The sequence below is a fragment of the Trachypithecus francoisi genome, unplaced genomic scaffold, assembly GCF_009764315.1.
Source record: "Trachypithecus francoisi isolate TF-2019V2 unplaced genomic scaffold, Tfra_2.0 Lachesis_group11, whole genome shotgun sequence".
In the NCBI taxonomy this organism is placed as follows: Eukaryota; Metazoa; Chordata; class Mammalia; order Primates; family Cercopithecidae; genus Trachypithecus; species Trachypithecus francoisi.
In genome coordinates, this window is record NW_022681456.1 from 52,407,426 (window position 1) to 52,426,584 (window position 19,159).

At 34.8% G+C, this 19,159-nt stretch overlaps 1 protein-coding gene across 1 annotated transcript in view; it reads right to left on the reverse strand.

The window, feature by feature from the left end:
• ACSS3 (acyl-CoA synthetase short chain family member 3) overlaps positions 1–19,159 on the reverse strand; it is a 178,787-nt gene that overhangs the window by 19,013 nt on the left and 140,615 nt on the right. The window contains exons 12-13 of the mRNA XM_033221156.1: positions 10,820–10,901; positions 8,480–8,602 (exon numbers count right to left, since the gene is read on the reverse strand). Coding sequence (XP_033077047.1) covers positions 8,480–8,602; positions 10,820–10,901 — 205 coding nt within the window. The remainder of the gene's footprint in view (positions 1–8,479; positions 8,603–10,819; positions 10,902–19,159) is intronic.

The window sequence follows — 19,159 nt, forward strand, 5'->3', positions numbered from 1 at the left end:
AAGAACTAGAGAGGCAAGAGCAAACACATTCAAAAGCTAGCAGAAGGCAAGAAATAACTAAGATCAGAGCAGAACTGAAGGAGATAGAGACACAAAAAACCCTCCAAAAAATCAATGAATCCAGGAGTTGGTTTTTTGAAAAGATCAACAAAATTGACAGACCACTAGCTAGACTAATAAAGAAGAAAAGAGAGAGGAATCAAATAGATGCAATAAAAAATGATAAAGGGGATATCACCACCGACCCCACAGAAATACAAACAACCATCAGAGAATACTATAAATGCCTCTATGCAAATCAACTAGAAAATCTAGAAGAAATGGATAATTTCCTGGACACTTACACTCTCCCAAGACTAAACCAGGAAGAAGTTGAATCCCTGAATAGACCAATAACAGGCTCTGAAATTGAGGCAACAATTAATAGCCTACCCACCAAAAAAAGTCCAGGACCAGATGGATTCACAGCTGAATTCTACCAGAGGTACAAGGAGGAACTGGTACCATTCCTTCTGAAACTATTCCAATCAATAGAAAAAGAGGGAATCCTCCCTAACTCATTGTATGAGGCCAACATCATCCTGATACCAAAGCCTGGCAGAGACACAACAAAAAAAGAGAATTTTAGACCAATATCCCTGATGAACATCGATGCAAAAATTCTCAATAAAATACTGGCAAACCGGATTCAGCAGCACATCAAAAAGCTTATCCACCATGATCAAGTGGGCTTCATCCCTGGGATGCAAGGCTGGTTCAGCATTCGCAAATCAATAAACGTAATCCAGCATATAAACAGAACCAAAGACAAGAACCACATGATTATCTCAATAGATGCAGAAAAGGCTTTTGACAAAATTCAACAGCCCTTTATGCTAAAAACGCTCAATAAATTCGGTATTGATGGAACCTACCTCAAAATAATAAGAGCTATTTATGAGAAACCCACAGCTAATATCATACTGAATGGGCAAAAACTGGAAAAATTCCCTTTGAAAACTGGCACAAGACAGGGATGCCCTCTCTCACCACTCCTATTCAACATAGTGTTGGAAGTTCTGGCTAGGGCAATCAGGCAAGAGAAAGAAATCAAGCGTATCCAGTTAGGAAAAGAAGAAGTCAAATTGTCCCTGTTTGCAGATGACATGATTGTATATTTAGAAAACCCCATTGTCTCAGCCCAAAATCTCCTTAAGCTGATAAGCAACTTCAGCAAAGTCTCAGGATACAAAATTAATGTGCAAAAATCACAAGCATTCTTATACACCAGTAACAGACAAGCAGAGAGCCAAATCAGGAATGAACTTCCATTCACATTGCTTCAAAGAGAATGAAATACCTAGGAATCCAGCTTACAAGGGATGTAAAGGACCTCTTCAAGGAGAACTACAAACCACTGCTCAGTGAAATCAAAGAGGACACAAACAAATGGAAGAACATACCATGCTCATGGATAGGAAGAATCAATATCGTGAAAATGGCCATACTGCCCAAGGTTATTTATAGATTCAATGCCATCCCCATCAAGCTACCAATGACTTTCTTCACAGAATTGGAAAAAACGGCTTTAAAGTTCATATGGAACCAAAAAAGAGCCCGCATTGCCAAGACAATCCTAAGTCAAAAGGACAAAGCTGGAGGCATCACGCTACCTGACTTCAAACTATACTACAAGGCTACAGTAACCAAAACAGCATGGTACTGGTACCACAACGAGATATAGACCAATGGAACAGAACAGAGTCCTCAGAAATAATACCACACATCTACAGCCATCTGTTCTTTGACAAACCTGAGAGAAACAAGAAATGGGGAAAGGATTCCCTATTTAATAAATGGTGCTGGGAAAATTGGCTAGCCATAAGTAGAAAGCTGAAACTGGATCCTTTCCTTACCCCTTATACGAAAATTAATTCAAGATGGATTAGAGACTTAAATGTTAGACCTATTACCATAAAAACCCTAGAAGAAAATCTAGGTAGTACCATTCAGGACATAGGCATGGGCAAGGACTTCATGTCTAAAACACCAAAAGCAACGGCAGCAAAAGCAAAAGTTGACAAATGGGATCTAATTAAACTAAAAAGCTTCTGAACAGCAAAAGAAACTACCATCAGAGTGAACAGGCAACCTACAGAATGGGAGAAAATTTTTGCAACCTACTCATCTGACAAAGGGCTAATATCCAGAATCTACAAAGAACTCAAACAAATTTACAAGAAAAAAACAAACAACCCCATCAAAAAGTGGGGAAAGGATATGAACAGACATTTCTCAAAAGAAGACATCCATACAGCCAACAGACACATGAAAAAATGCTCATCATCACTCGCCATCAGAGAAATGCAAATCAAAACCACAATGAGATACCATCTCACACCAGTTAGAATGGCAATCATTAAGAAGTCAGGAACAACAGGTGTTGGAGAGGATGTGGAGAAATAGGAACACTTTTACACTGTTGGTGGGATTGTAAACTAGTTCAACCATTATGGAAAACAGTATGGCGATTCCTCAAGGATCTAGAACTAGATGTACCATATGACCCAGCCATCCCACTACTAGGTATATACCCAAAGGATTATAAATTACTCTACTACAAAGACACATGCACACGTATGTTTATTGCGGCACTATTCACAATAGCAAAGACTTGGAATCAACCCAAATGTCCATCTGTGACAGACTGGATTAAGAAAATGTGGCACATATACACCATGGAATACTATGCAGCCATCAAAAAGGATGAGTTTGCGTCTTTTGTAGGGACATGGATGCAGCTGGAAACCATCATTCTTAGCAAACTATCACAAGAAGAGAAAACCAAACACCGCATGTTCTCACTCATAGGTGGGAACTGAACAATGAGATCACTTGGACTCGGGAAGGGGAACATCACACAGTGGGGCCTATCATGGGGAGGGGGGAGGAGGGAGGGATTGCATTGGGGAGTTATACATGATATAAACGTTATGCACATGTACCCTAGAACTTAAAGTATAATAAAAATAAATAAATAAATAAATAAATAAAAGAAAAAAAAATTAAGGAGAAATAAATTAAATTGAAAATAAGAAATTAATAGAAAATACCACAAAACCAAAAGCTATTCCTTTAGAAGATCAACAAAATCAATAAACCTCAAGCCAGGCTAAGAAAAAAAAAAAAGGAAGAGACAAATTACTAAAATCAGAAATGAAAGAGGACATATCACTATAGACCATGGACATTAAAAAGATAATAAGGAATATTGTGAACAAGCCTATGTCCACAAATTTGAATTGATGAAATAAACTAATTTCTTGAAAGACACAATCTTCCAAAAGTCACACAGGAAGAAACTGACAATCTGAATAGGCCTATATGTATTAAAACTTTAATCAATAATTAATGATTATTAACCTTCCAAAACTGAAAGTACCAGGCAAAGATAGGTTCACTGGTGAATTCCACCAATTCATCAGTTAATTTTACCATTTAAAGAATAAATTAGACCTATTATCTACAATCTGCCCTTCCAATGACAGAAGTAATGGGAATATTTTCTAACTCAATCTATGGGACTGGAATAATGCTGGCCCCATAGAATGAGTTATAAAATATTCCCATTGTATTAATACTAAAATAAGACAATTACAAAAAAAAAAAGCTATAGACAGTGGCTGTCATGAGCGTAGATGCCAAAATCCTCCATAAAATATTAGCAAATAGAATCCAATCATGTGTGAAAAGAATTATGTACTATGACCAAGTGGAATTTATCCCAGGTATGCAATGTTGGTTCAAAATTCAATAATCAATGTAATCCATCGCATCAATAGGCTGAAGAAGGAAAATTACATAATCGTATCAGTAGATGCAGAAAAAATAAAACATTTGACAGAATCTAATATCCATTCATGATAAAAACATTGAGTATACTAGGAATAGAGGGGAACTTCCACAATTTGATGATGAACCATCTACAAAAAACCGAGAGCTTACATCATACTCGATGGTGAGAAACTGAAAACTTTCCTGCTAAGGTCAGGAACAAGGCAAGAATGTCTACTCTCACAAGTATATTTTCAACATCATACTGGCTAGTGCAACAAGAAAGAAAAACATCATCATACTAGGTAGTGCAATAAGACAAGAAAGGAGTATAAAATGCATACAGACTGAGAAAGAAGATCTCAAACTCTATTTGTTCCTAAACAACATGGTCGTATATGTAGAATATCCAAATAGACAAAAGCTTTGAAAATTAAATTGACATTAAAACCACAGTCCACAGAAAGTGGGTAAAGCTATGTTGTCTGATCCTAACTGGGCTGACCGCCTCCTAAAATAAGTAGCCACAATAACAGAAATCCAGAAGATTTAAATAGGATCCAGAATCTCATGGTGTAATATTCAAAACACTTGGGGTAAGATGTAAAATACACATAACAGTTATCAGGAAAATCTAAACATCTTTTAAGAAAAAAGGAAATCCCTAGATACCAAACCCAAGATTATCCAAATATCCGAATTATCAAAAATTTTAACTTAGCTATTGTACCTATGGGGAAATAAACCTCTAGATTTATCAGTGCTCCTATAAAAAGTCCTAGCCTCCTGAGACTCTTAAAACGTCCTAAAAATTAGATCTATAGTCATTTCCTTAATGAATTGCTCAGATCTTAAAGGAAAATAAAACTTTAATTTACTTGTCAAGGCCGAGTGTGTACAGTCCAGACTAGATCCCTGGTATAAACTCCCGAGGAGCTGGGTAGACTGGCTCACTATCTTCTTAGGTATTTACCTACTAAAAAAGATTAATTCCCAGGAGGTAGAAACATCTCCAGGTTGTAAAACTGGAGATGCACAGGACTATCTGGTTCCTGGCACTATTTTACTTATATATTAAATAATTAGAATTTTGATTAAAGACACTATGTTTTCAAGAAGAGTCTTCAGGAAGGATGGCTGCCTCCCTCCCTTTTATGTGAGAAAATTCATTTTTTTAACCTTCATTTATGGAGAATCTGGCTACTCATGTAGGAAAAATTGCCATTGGCTCTCATTGGGTCACAATAAGACCTAGGGTAATGGGGAAATGACACTCTTATTAAAAATATATATATATATGCCTTTGACCCAGAACACCTCATTTTCACATTCAGGATAAAAGTAATAAAGATGAATAATAAAAACCAAATAATAACCATGGCCCAGGAAGAATGGGCAAAATCTCTTGGCATGAATGGAATAATAGACATTCTTGCAAATTAATAAAAGCTACAAAGAAAACCCAAAATAATTTAAAAGAGAGAAGAGGGGAGAATGAAATGAGAAGAATAAAATAAGAGAATGAAAAAGAGAAGAGTCAAAAAGAATAATAATAAACTGGTAGACAGATATATAAATATATCAATAATTAAATGTAAATTATCTGAAAACACTAAATGATAGAGATTGTCAGATTGGATAAACATAAAAACAAATACATGCTGTCCATATGATCTAAGTAGATGCTGTCTACAAGAAACCCATATGAAACATAATACAGATAGATTAAAAATGAAAACATGGAAAAAGATCAATGATTCAAACATGATTCAAAGAAAAGAAAGACTATATGATTACCACAAACAGTATATTTCAGAATAAGGAAAATTACTATTGATTAAACAAATCAATGTATAAAAACAATAAATCATTGGAATCATGTAAAATTTGTCTCAGGAATGCACGACTAGTTCAACAGCTGAAAATTATTTAATGTAATTCACATAACACTGTTAAAAAGAAAAACCACGTTCTTATCAATAGAGGCAGAAAAAGCATTTGATAAAATTCAACATTAATTCATAATTAAAAATAACACTTCAGCAAATTAGAAATAAAAAAACATTTATTCTGTTTGATAAAGTATATATTTACAGAAATATCTACAGTTAGCTCCATTCTTGCCTTTACCCTAAGATCAGGAACAAGACAAGGGTGTCTGCTCTTGCCAGTCTTATTCAACATCCTACCCCAAGTTCTAGCCAGTTCCAAAGGCAAGAAAAAGACGTAAAAACCATTCAAATAGGGAAGAAAGTAATAAAAATGTTTTTATTCACATGTAACATAATTGTTTACACAGAAAGTCTCAACAAGTCTACCAAAAATACTGCTAGAGCTAGCAAGCAAATTAAACAAGATCATAGGTTACATATCAGTCTGCAAAAAGGTCAGTAGTTATTTCTATCCACTAGCAATGAAAAATTTGAAACCAAAGTTTTTAAAAAATACTATTTACAATAGCTAAAAAATTAAAGATTTAAGTATAAACTTAACAAAACTTGTTCAGAATTTGTATGCTAAAAACTACAAACTATTAGAGAAACAAACCAAAGAAGTCCTAAAGAAAGAAATATACAAAACTCGTGGCTTGAACTCAGTCAGTTTGAAATAGCAATTTTTTTTCCAATTAATATATGGATTTAACACAATCTCAATCAAAATTTATGTATGGGTTTGTTGTACCTATAGAATTTCTTATTCAAATGTGTATATGGAATACCTAGAGGAACTAGTACAGCTACAACAAGACTGAAAAAAAGAGCAGATATGGAGGACTCACATTATTCAACTCTAAAATATACTACAAAGCTACAGTGTCAGGACAGTATAGTATTGGTAAAAACATAAACACATAGATCAATGAAATAGACAAGATATTCTAGAAACAGACCCACTCCAATATTATCACCTGATTTTTGACAAAGATTCAAAGGCAATTCAACAGAGAAAGGGTAGTTTTTTTTTTCAACAAACGATGCCGGAACAACTGGCATCCACTTAAAAAATTATGTATCAACCTACACCTTGCACTATATTAAAAAACTAACTCAAATTTAAATTTAAAATGATATAAATTAAAACAATAAAACTAAACGTAAAACATAAAACTATAAAATTCTTAGATGAAAACAAGAGAAAATCTTTGTGATGCTGAGTTAGGAAAGAGTTTTTATATACAATACCAAAATCATAATCTGTAAAAGAAAAAATGATAAATTAGGCTTCATCAAAATGAAACCCATTTTTTTTCTCTGTTATGGGCACTTCTAACAAAATTAAAAGATCAGTCAGAAACTAGAAAAAAAATTTGCAAACTGCACATCAGATAAAGGACTTGGATATAGAACATATAAAGAACTTAAAAAACTAAACAATAAAAAAGAAACAATCCAAATAAAAAAGAAAATGGGCTGAAGATTTTAACAACTATCTCATCAAAAAAGATACATGGATGGCAAATGAGCTTGTGAAAAGATACCTAATATCATTAGTTTTTATGGAAATGCAAATCACATGCACAGTGAGATAATATTACACACCTAGTAGAATGGTTTAATCAAGAGTAATGACACTACCAAGTTCTAGAAAGAATGGGGAAAATTATAAACCCTTAAATACTGCTGGTGGCTGGGTAAAATAGCACAGTAACATGGGAAAACACTTCGGTGGTTTCTCTCAACCTTAAACATACACTTAACACATAACCCAGAAAACCCACTTAGGTATTTATCATAGAGAAATAAAACATTCTTTACACAAACACCTGTATTTGAATGTGTATAACAGCCCTATTTATAACTGCTCCAACCTAGAGATAACCCATTTGTCCTTTAATGGATGAATGGATACATAAACTTGTTAGTATAGCCACACAATGGAATTCTATACAACAACATAAAAAGGCAAATTCTTAATAAATGCAACAACTTGGAAGGATCTAAAATATATTTTCCTAAATGAAATAACGCAGTCTCAAAGGTTACAATACTGTATAATCTATTTATATAAAATTGGAGAGAAGGTTAAAACATAGGAACGGAGACAAAAACAAGGGTTACAAGAGTCAGAATACGAAGGTGACATTGTGAGAGAATTCTTTGACAGTGCTGAAATTGTATTGTATCCTTTCTCTGGTGATGGTTACAAGAAACTGTATTAGTATAAATACCCACAGTACTGTATAGCAATCATGTAGATTTTACTCCATAGGAGTAAGTTTTTAAAACATTTTTAAAAACCTCTTCTGGAGACTTTATGTGACTTACATTGGAAGAAAATTCTCAGGATTTAAGAGTACAATAAAATGTTTAATCCCACACCACTTAAAGACCTTATGCAAACCTGATGATTAAACATGAGTAAATCAAGAAGCTAGAGACATTTAAGCAGCAAGTATTAAGAGACAAATGTGCACAGTCTATCCCATAAAGAAAAAAAATATATGTAAGTGTTTAAAACTCTTCACTACCACCCAGGGAAGTGGGAGTGTAGGGAATATGGATATGTAAAAGAGAGAAAGTGAGGTGAGAGAGATACAAGAATAACCCAGCCTCTGCTGCAAATGAAGGGTGTGGTAATTTTCCAAGTGAAATAATCTCAATATTGTCTTCAGTGCAGCTCTGTGCCTAAACACTACTTGGAATAGAATACCAATATTCATCAATACCTCTTCAATGGCACCTGCAGAAATTCTGTGACCTGCAACATTTATTACATCGTCCATTCGAGACATAACATACACATAGCCTTCTTCATCCATGTAACCAGCATCCATGGTATCATAATATCCCTGAAAACAAGAAAAAATAATATTTGATTAACATGTACTATTAAGTAATGTAATCATTTTAAACTTCGTAAAATATACAATGTAATAGAAATGGATTTACTGTGAACGTTTGCTATTTTTCATAACTAGACTAGGAAATTACACTACTTTTTATCTGGAAACTGTACTAGAATCTCTTTGCTCCTTTAACAGCCAAGAATAAGAAGTGTTTTTAGAAATGTTTAAGTGTTTGAATATAGAGTTGTAAAGTTTATGAATCCAATTTATTCTTTTAATGGAGAAGTAATAGCTTAATACTAATTCTAATATACTTTGATATTGCAAAGTAATTCTTTGATACATTTCTTCTTTAATTGTATTAACTTTTAAAAGCTTTAAAGCTCCCAGTGAATAATTTCCCAATACAGCACTAGTTTATTAATATAGGTTAGGATTGGATTCAAGCTTCAGTGAAATTTAATAATAAGTATGAAATTTAATTTTTAGTCACTCAAAGTAAAACATTGTTGCTGGTCTAGAAATGACAGTAGAATAAGAATAATAAAGAATAAGAAGTAGAAAAAATAAATATTATTTTTCCTTATGCTTCTGAGTTATTTTGATACCTATGTTTATGAGCATGGACTTTAGTACAAATCCTGGAAAGCCACTATTGCGTTTCTTAGACTTTCTGAGACTCAGTATTCTCATCTGTTAAATGGGAAAATGAGCTCTGCCTTCTAAGGCTTCTGTGAAGCACGCATGAAACAGTGTATACAAGTGAAAGAGAAACAGACTCTGGCACATCATGAACTCTCAATAATTTCACTGCAATTAATACTTTTATTAATGTTAGAGAGGCAACCTAGAGTAGTAGTTAAGGGTATGAACTCTCAAGCCTGACTATTTTGGTTCATCTCAGTTTCATCACTTCTCACCTATGTGAACTCATGGGAAATTACTCAACCCTTCTGTGCTGTTATTAATTCCTCAAATAATAGGTTTGAGATCAGGTAAAAAGACAGAGTACAGAGTCACTTCACATAGTGTAGCCATAAACAGGTGCTTTGAGGGAGCTTTTAGTGTTAAAGGTGATCATGTTAATACCACATGCACATATCATTTGCCATTGTCAGGCTATAATCAATGATCTCACCACCTGCACTCTGATGATTTAACTGTGGCCCATCATGCAGACAGATTGGGCTTACTGGAGTCAACTACACTGACAAATCTTCCCTGCTACACTCTATCAGGGGATGTTTAATCTTGGCTATTGAGGTCATTCAATGCTGCAATTTCTTCCTAAAGAAAGTTATTTTAATTCTTGTCATTTGTCTGGATGATTAGGTTATCTTTCCTTCACTAACAAATAACAAAGATAAAATGCTAAATACTTTGGCAAAATTTTAGTGAAATTCTGTTCATTCAGAATTTTACTTAGTGAAAAATGAGAACCAGGTGTCCCTGTTGGGGTTGGGCGGTGGGGGTGGGGGGTGTAAGTAGAGGGACAACCGAAAGATGATGTGAGCAGACCCTGATGTGTTTTATTAATGAAGTGCTGTTATAAACATAACACACATCACCACGGCATGGAGTAACAAGTTTCACATGACGACAGAATGTGAAACAGGAAAGCACTTTTTGTTGTCTAGGACTCTGGGTGTTGGGCTTTGAGTACACTGTTTCTGTCCTGTATCTGTATTTTTAAAATAAGATTTAAAAATAGAGCGCTCAGAGAACATTCAAGAAATGGTGTCAAAAATAAAGAAATGGAAAAATACAACTTCTGGGCAAGCTGAACGGAATTTGCTCATATAACCAATAAGAGGTAAGAGGTTAAAGGGTCGTAATGACATTATATAATTCTGATTTGTTATTCTCTGTCTGTTGATACAGAGGAATCAGGTAGAGGAAACAATATAGAAAGTCCAAACAACATTTTTATGTAACAAATAATGTCCTGATGTCCTGATACTGAGGACTATTAAATTCTAGGAAAAGCTGCTAAGAAAAACCAAGAATTTCTATGTCTAGAGACTGACAATAAGTATAAAACTGACTTATTTAGATAATTATGAGTTGGGCATTCTTATTCCTGGGAGCTGGAAACCGGTCCAGATAACCTTTAAAAGTTTCTTTTTTGATCTATGATTCTAGGAGCAAGTTTCTCAATTTAATAGGCAAGAATTATAGAAAAGTACATAAAAAGATAAAAAAGCATATTAAAGTTCTTACAGGAAATTTTTCAAAGTATAAATGCTTGAATGCTTCCTGATTCTTCCAGAGTCCTGAAAAAGCCCCAGGTGGCAATGGCAACCTTATATAAAAACAGAGCAGTTAAAATTATGATGAAAGTGGTAATAAAGACAGGTTGATTAGAACTATTATTTTTCTAGTGTGATGGATAATTACAATTCAAATCCCACATTGAAATATAACCCCTAAATCTGCTGGATAGCTCACGTCTAACTGAGGTTTATGTAGCTGACCATTGTACAGCAGAACTGTTGAAGAACGACTTTAGTCTCTGGAAAGTGCACAAAAGGCACAAATATGTGGAATTCAAATAACTATTAGCAATAATCATTGTTTCAATGAAAAACGTAGTATCTGCAAAAAAAGAACCAAAAAATGTGTCATTGAATTACTTTCTTAGAAAACTATTCTTTCACCATTGAAAAGTTAATTTATTTTTTGAAGTATCAACGTACTGTCATCTTTGCCTGTCTCTTTGTTTAACAGAATATTCTAATTAAGCACTCAGTGTACAAACTTATCTTCATAATCAATATGCCTCCCTCCGCTGGGAATTCTCTCTTACTGCTTCCTCCTCCTTTTTCTTTTCATGATCATCCAGTACTATGTGATTTCTCACTTCTATAAACACATGGAAATGCTTCAGCATAGAAAATACACAGAACTATGTATCTTTTGTCTTCAGCAAATTTCCTCCTTATACTTCTTTCATTTATAGTGTCAAACAGGTATTATATGCATGGCAAGGGCTTAACCTCTATCTATCTATTTGTTTATCTATCTATGTTTACATAAATAAATGAAATTCTCATATTTTTCACTTGTAGGAAGTGCCTACTAACAAAGACAACCACTCAAATTGCTTTCTGAACACGGAAACCTTTTAGATACTCTAGTTTGGAATTTTCAATACTGTAAAACGTAGGGGCTTTCAAAACCTACCCTCCCATATTTACACAATAAAAAAAGTACTAAATGGAGTTGTGAATTCGTAGTTCTGATGCTGAGAAAATTGAAAATGAAGTACAGATAGCTAGTGTCCGTGTAAGACGACATCACACATTCCCCACAAGCAGGATTTTCGGGTCTGACAGTACAAAAGAAAGCAGTGTGGTCACATGGCCCCACCTCAACATTAGAACTTTGTAGCACTGAATTTTACTCTCACACTCTGTCAGGAACAAAATGCTGTTACAACCGGAAGCAGCTGCCGATGCCTCCTTGAGCAGCCCAGTAGATACTGCCCATTTGTATAATGTCCAGCCTCCCAGTAGTGATCCAGGGGAGGAGTTCTCCCTTGCTAGATGCTCTTTATTTAAAATTATTTTAAGACAGAGGAAATATACTATGTCAGCATTTCTGGACTTCATGTAATTACATAAAATGCACATGAGGGTATTTTGTAATCTGTAAAATAATCCAAAGAAATGCTGTTGTGTTGTTGCTACTGGTGTTGTGATTATTACTGTTTGCTAAATCCATATGAAGGCAATAGGTTGAAGCCAATAATCCCTCCAGGTTGTTTTAACTGAGCTTATTATGTAAATACTTGTAAATAACCATATAGATAACATCACTTCATTAGTTTGTTTTAATTGTTAATATTTTACAGGAAAGTGTAAAATCATTGATATTTAAGCAATGAAATAAAATAAGACTATAACAAATACTAAAAATCAATTTAGCAGCACTGTCAGGATGCTGAAGGTGAAAAAGTGAAGAGGACCTTAGGAAAAAAATGGCAAATCACATGCCAATATGGGCAAAGAGAGATAACATTAGTGAGTGAAGCAAATTGTATGTAAAATAAATGATAATAAACCTGATGAAGATGCATTCTGCTTGCATATTAAATAAGAGACAATTTTCAGTTGCTCTCAAGAAATATATAATGATATATAGGGTCTTTCTGTATTGCATGGTGCCATCTTTGACATATACATGGGTATTGGAAATCATTGCTCTACTATACTAAATGAAAAGAAGAGATATCTCTGATCATCAATGGCAGCTGACATTTATGATGCATTGAGGGCAATAGAGAGTGGTGGAGTCTGAAGCAAATTACAGTATATATGCCAGGTACAATGGGAACAGCTGTTTCTTAGTTCCACCTGATTGTTGATCCAAATTTCTGAACATATAATATTGCCCATGATGAGAGCTATGCATATCAAAAACTACATATTAAACAGGCATTTTTTTCCCCATTTTATCTACCCCAAATCAAACATTTGGTCCACCAGCATCCACACACTATCTGCTCACAGCAGAGACTTCTACCTATTCACAATCATAACCTAAATGAGTTAGTAATGAGTGTATAGATAGGACCAAGAGGATTGCATTTTACAGAAAGAATATTACTAGAGAGAAAGAGAAAATCTCATACTTTCCAGAAGCCAATTATGTTTGCAACTTCTATTTTTAAAAGAAGATGCCCTGCTAACCTGTATTTCCTCTTGCCTCATGAGAAAAAATACAGTGCTAGCAATTTGTAACAGAGTATATTCTTTTTTCTTTTTTTTTACAGTGATATTCTTATTATTTTTTCTTTTTTTATTTATATTTTTATTATACTTTATGTTCTAGGGTACATGTGCACAACATGCAGGTTTGTTACATATGTATACATGTGCCATGTTTGTGTGCTGCATCCATTAACTCGTCATTTACATTAGGTATTTTTCCTAATGCTATCCCTCCCCCGTACCCCCTGCCCCCACCCCACAACAGGCCCCTTCCTGTATCGAAGTGATCTCATTGTTCAGTTCCCACCTATGAGTGAGAACATGCAGTGTTTGGTTTTCTGTTCTTGTGATAGTTTGCTGAGAATGATGGTTTCCAGCTGCATCCATGTCCCTACAAAGGACATGAACACATCCTTTTTTATGGATGCATAGTATTCCATGGTGTATATGTGCCACATTTTCTTAATCCAGTCTGTCATTGATGGACATTTGGGTTGGTTCCAAGTCTTTGCTATTGTGAATAGTGCCTCAATAAACATACATGTGCATGTGTCTTTATAGCAGCAAGATTTATAATCCCTTGGGTATATACCTGGTAATGGGATGGCTGGGTCAAATGGTATTTCTAGTTCTAGATCCTTGAGGAATTGCCACACTGTCTTACACAATGGTTGAACTAGTTTACAGTCCCACCAACAGTGTAAAAGTGTTCCTATTTCTCCACATCCTCTCCGGCACCTGTTGTTTCCTGACCTTAATGATTGCCATTTAACTGGTGTGAGATGGTATCTCATTGTGGTTTTGATTTGCATTTCTCTGATGGCTAGTGATGATGAGCATTTTTTCATGTGTTTGTTGGCTGCATAAATGTCTTCTTTTGAGCAGTGTCTGTTCATATCCTTTACCCACTTTTTGATGGGGTTGTTTTTTTCTTGTAAATTTGTTTGAGTTTTTTGTATATTCTTATAATTAATTGATGACTATGGGATAAAAACATAGTTAGCCATCTCCCAGAAAAAAATAAGCCTTAAGGACACAGGCTTCCAAAGCTATTGCACAAAACTTTAAATATCTGCACAAAATTCCTGAAGGACAAGGACAATACACATTTTCTTACCATCTCTCATTCTTACAAGAAAGGTCTAAGTAACTTTATATATACTTGTAGACCCTGGGAATTAAGAATAATACACTATGGGGTGCATGAACACTGAGGACTCTTTGAACCCCCTGAAATTTAATGTAAAACTTGACTGTATGTTTCCCAGGAGAATGTCTTTGGCTTTCATCCAGTTATTGGAAGGTTGGTAAAAATCACCAAATATTAAAACCTCTGTTCAATGAAAAGCCTAACCTAAAATGTACTTCAGTGGTAAAAATAGGTCATCCTAATCATATTGAAAAGTATTGTTAATCTTAATCATTAAGAACAGAAAATCTCAGCTCTTCACTTTCTCTCTGGAATTAAAGCCACCTTTATAGAGGGACATCATATGTCTAGCTGGTTCCCTTTAGATTACAGAGGTGATTGCTATTAAATATGACACATGGTGCTGGGAAATGGCAGTGAAGAGAATAAGAAAAGATTAAGAAGTGGGGGAAGAAGTAAAAGAAATAAAATGAGAATGAGGCCCCAGAATAGTGAAAGGATAAAAGTAGGTGATAGTATCATTCAAATCATCCTGAAGAGGCATCTTACAAAGAATTCAACTTATGCAATATGTGGCAGACATTTTGTACAAAAGAAAACATGAGAGAGGAGTGAGCTCAAAGAATGTGACATGCAGAAAGTTGATGTATGATTTCAATCTTGAAGAATAGGTTTATGAAGCTGAGAAAGGAATAAGAAGGAAAGATACTTCATGCTGTGTGACCAGTATACCTAAATCCTTCCTTTCATGTGTTTCTTTGTTTCATTCATTCTTTCCATTCAGTCAATCAGCAAATAGATACTGATTTCTTAAAATATGTAAGGTATAGCAATATAAAAAATGAGGTGAATAATGAGTGCACAAGTATAAATGGTCTGCTCAATCTAATCAACACTTACGGTGTGTGCGTGTGTGTGTGTGTATGTGTGTATAAATAGTCCTCAACATTATGAATAGGTGTGATGGTTAATTCTATGCATCAACTTAGCTTGGCCAGGGTACCCAGATACTTGATCAAGCATTCTAGGTGTTTCTGTGAAAGTATTTTTTTAGATGAAATTAACATTTAAATCAGTAGATATAGAGTAAATCAGATTATCCTCCATAATGTGAATGGTCCTCCTCCAATCAGTTGAAGGCCTTAATAGAAAAAAAAGTCTGACCTCCCGGGAGGAAGAGAAAATTCTGCCTTCAGACTCAAACTACAACTTTTCCTGGGTCTTCAGCCTGCTGGCCTGTCCTGCAAATTTTATACTTGCTAGCCTTCACAACTGCATGAGCTAATTCCTTAAAACAAATATTTCTCCTTCTCTATACATATGTGTGTATGTGTGTGTATATATATGTGTGTGTGTGTGTGTGTGTGTGTGTATACATCTGATTGGTTCTATTTCTTTGGAGATCTCTGACTAGTACAAGAGGACATGTTAAAGTCAAGTTACCAAAGGTGTTTCAAAAACCAAAGTTGTAATTGGATCTTTGTTCTAGGAAGAGTGCTAAAGCAAGTGTGATGAACTGGATAAGGAGAAGCCACAGTAAGAGGATGAAAATTAAATGTGAGGGTTGAAGAAAAGAAAAAAATCAAAGCTGACTCTGAAAGTTTCTATAGAAAGTTTCTATTCTAGATGGAAATAGAAAGTTTTTATTCTAGATCAATAGTGATGCCAACACAAAGAGCGCAATGTAGTAAAAGCAGTATTTTCAGGAGTGGTGGAATTTTCGGATTTGTACAAGTAGAGAGGTAACAGATAATTTGTTTAGATCCTGAATTTTAGCAATGTGTGGCATCATAAATGGAGCTATCAAGTAATATGTCAATAAATATGTGTCTGAAATCAGAAGGGAGATGAGCCCTGGGTGGACATATTGATATGCTCACCACGTGTAGCTAGGTAATTACAGAAATCTTAGAAATTGATGAGATGATTCACGGAGAGAGTATAAAAGAGGAATGTAGCTCTATGGCTACATATCAGTGTTAAAGAATTATCAAAAAAAAAAAAACTCCACTGAGGAAAAAAAAAGAAAAGAAAATCAGAGATATTATGAGAGCCAGGGGCAAGTAGTATCTAAGAAGTCACTAGAATACAGTTTTAATAATGACCTAGTATGAAACGAGGTTAAATGAAGTGTAAATTTTGTTTGAAAGCAGATGCAACAGTGATCATGGAACTTAGCAATTAAGATGTTTTACGTTTTCTCACAATTGTCATTTCAATGGAGTGGGGAAAGCAACAGCTGGAGTGATTAAGAAATAAACAGGAAGTAAGTAGGCACAGTAAGTTTAGACCATACTTTTTAAAATTTGTGGGTGATTGGAAGGAGACGTATATGTCAGTGGCTTAATGCACAAAGACAGGTTGATTTAGTATGAGAAAGATTTGAGTGGAAGTAGCCAGTGGAGAGAGAGAAGATGGAGATTTGAACAGTAGCGAAGAAAACACCAGAGGAATTATTTGATGGCCTTGTTTATTTATTCATTTATTTATGCATTAACACAAACATTCATTTTCTTCCTTTGGTCAATATTTGTTAGGTGTTTGGTATTCCTCATGCACCGTGTTACACATTAATGACCCAAGGATATAAACTATGATCACAGACACATGGAGATCCTAGCACTTTATGAACTACAAGAAAAAGAAATTTAGTATTTTTAGAATACAGATAGGGAGGATAGTGAATGATGTCTACTCCATTAAGTTAATGAAACGACATCAAATGTAACCACTCAAGTGTTCGTAAGGTGAACTTTACAGAAGGTGGTTAAACTCCGCCTTGCCAGTAGTGCTTGGAAGAGAAGTTTTTATCCCCATCCAAGGTGTGGACCTGCTGGAGATAGCATGTGTGTTTGTCCCAAGTTGAGATGCTCTCAGAAAACTACTTCATCATTCACAAGTCTGACTGAGGATCAGACTGAAAAGCAAGATATGAAATTGCAATTGGTAATTGATAGGATAAGATAAGCACATGCTTTCTGTTCCTCACTAACACAATGTGGTATCTTAAAAAATCAGATGAGGTAATTTGAATATTGAGAAAAATCTCTAAAGAAAGACTCATAAAAGAAGACATACGATATTCCTAAAGAAAAGGGGAAAAGAAAAAAGGATTCAGAATTGGAATCATTTGTTTTCAATAGACACACACATACAGAAACACACACACACAAGAACACACACACACACACACACACACAAAGTAGTTCCCCTTTATCTACATGGAATATGGTCCAAGACTCTCAGTAGGTGCCTGAAACCATGGTAGTACTCAACCCTACATATAATAAGGTTTTTCCTATGTATACATAGCTGTGATAAAGTTTAATTTATAAATTAGGCACAGTAAGAGAAGAACAGCAACAACTAATAACAAAATAGAACACTTAGAACAAAATGCCAGAATCACTACTATTGTGCTTTAGGGTCATTGTTAAGTAAAATAAAGGTTGGTTGCACACAAGCACTGTAACACCTAGACAGTCAATCTAATAACCAAGATGGCTACTAAGTGACTAAAGGGCAGTAGTGTAGACAACATGGATGCACTGGACAAAGGGCTGATTCACATCCTGGCAGGACTAAGCAGGACAGTAAAAGAATTCATCACCCACTCAATGGCGTGCAATTTAAAACATGTAAATTATTTATTTCTGAAATCTTCCATTTAATAACTTTGGACTGTGGTCGAACACAGGTAACTGAAACTGTGCAAAGTGAAACTACGGATAATAGGGACTGCTCCATGTGCATACATACATATATGTATTTACATATATATGTGTAAACATGTGATAAGAAAATGTGATCAATGAAGAACACATGGGAAAAGAAGCAATAAGATCCTGATAGACATTAGGTGCATATGAGCTACAGCAGATTTTTTTTTTTTTTTTTTTGCAGTATTTCAAAGGAACATCTTTCTTCTTATTGCTAAGGATTATTACACATTAAGTGAAGGTCTTCCTTCTGGAACAACGGGGTGCACTGGAGCTCTTTTTCTAAAGTTATAGAAAAATAATTTTTTTTCTATAGTTACAAGAATGTAAAAATGTGTCGGATTGGCAGAAGGAAGGGAAAGATGCAAAAATACTAAGAAATGAACTAGTTAATACCTATACTCATCCCTCAATTGTGAAAGCAAATGCTACCACCTCGTGATACTTTCCCCAACTCTGCCAAGCAGAGTGAAAGAGGGAGTTTTGGTACAACTCATCCAATTATGAATTGAGAGTCCTCTTAGATAATTCTCTTTCCTAAAAGACCATTCTGAAGGAGAAAGGTGAATAATTGAAGCAGCAGTGACAGTCACGTGGGAAGGGAAGAATTAGAGTTCCGAGAAATCCTTAAATAGCTAAGGCAGGACAAAGGATGTCCATCACCCTAGAAGATAACACATTCCTGGCCAATCTGAAATATTACACTCCTAGATGCCTCCTATCCTAGATTAAAAAATGGTCTATTTTTCACTGCTCCATCTGGAATTTCCATGGCAATAGAAATAAATTGAAGCCTGTTCCCTAGAGAGATCTGGGTTAAATCCCAACTTTGCACTCTCAGTATTTCCTATGGGGTCCTTAGGGTTTTCTTGAGATTTTCATATGAAGTTACTTTTTATCTCTCCAGAAGAGATTGACCATAATTTATTTCCCTCAGGGCAGACAAAAGACTGGGCAATAATGTGAGTTCTAGCTGTGA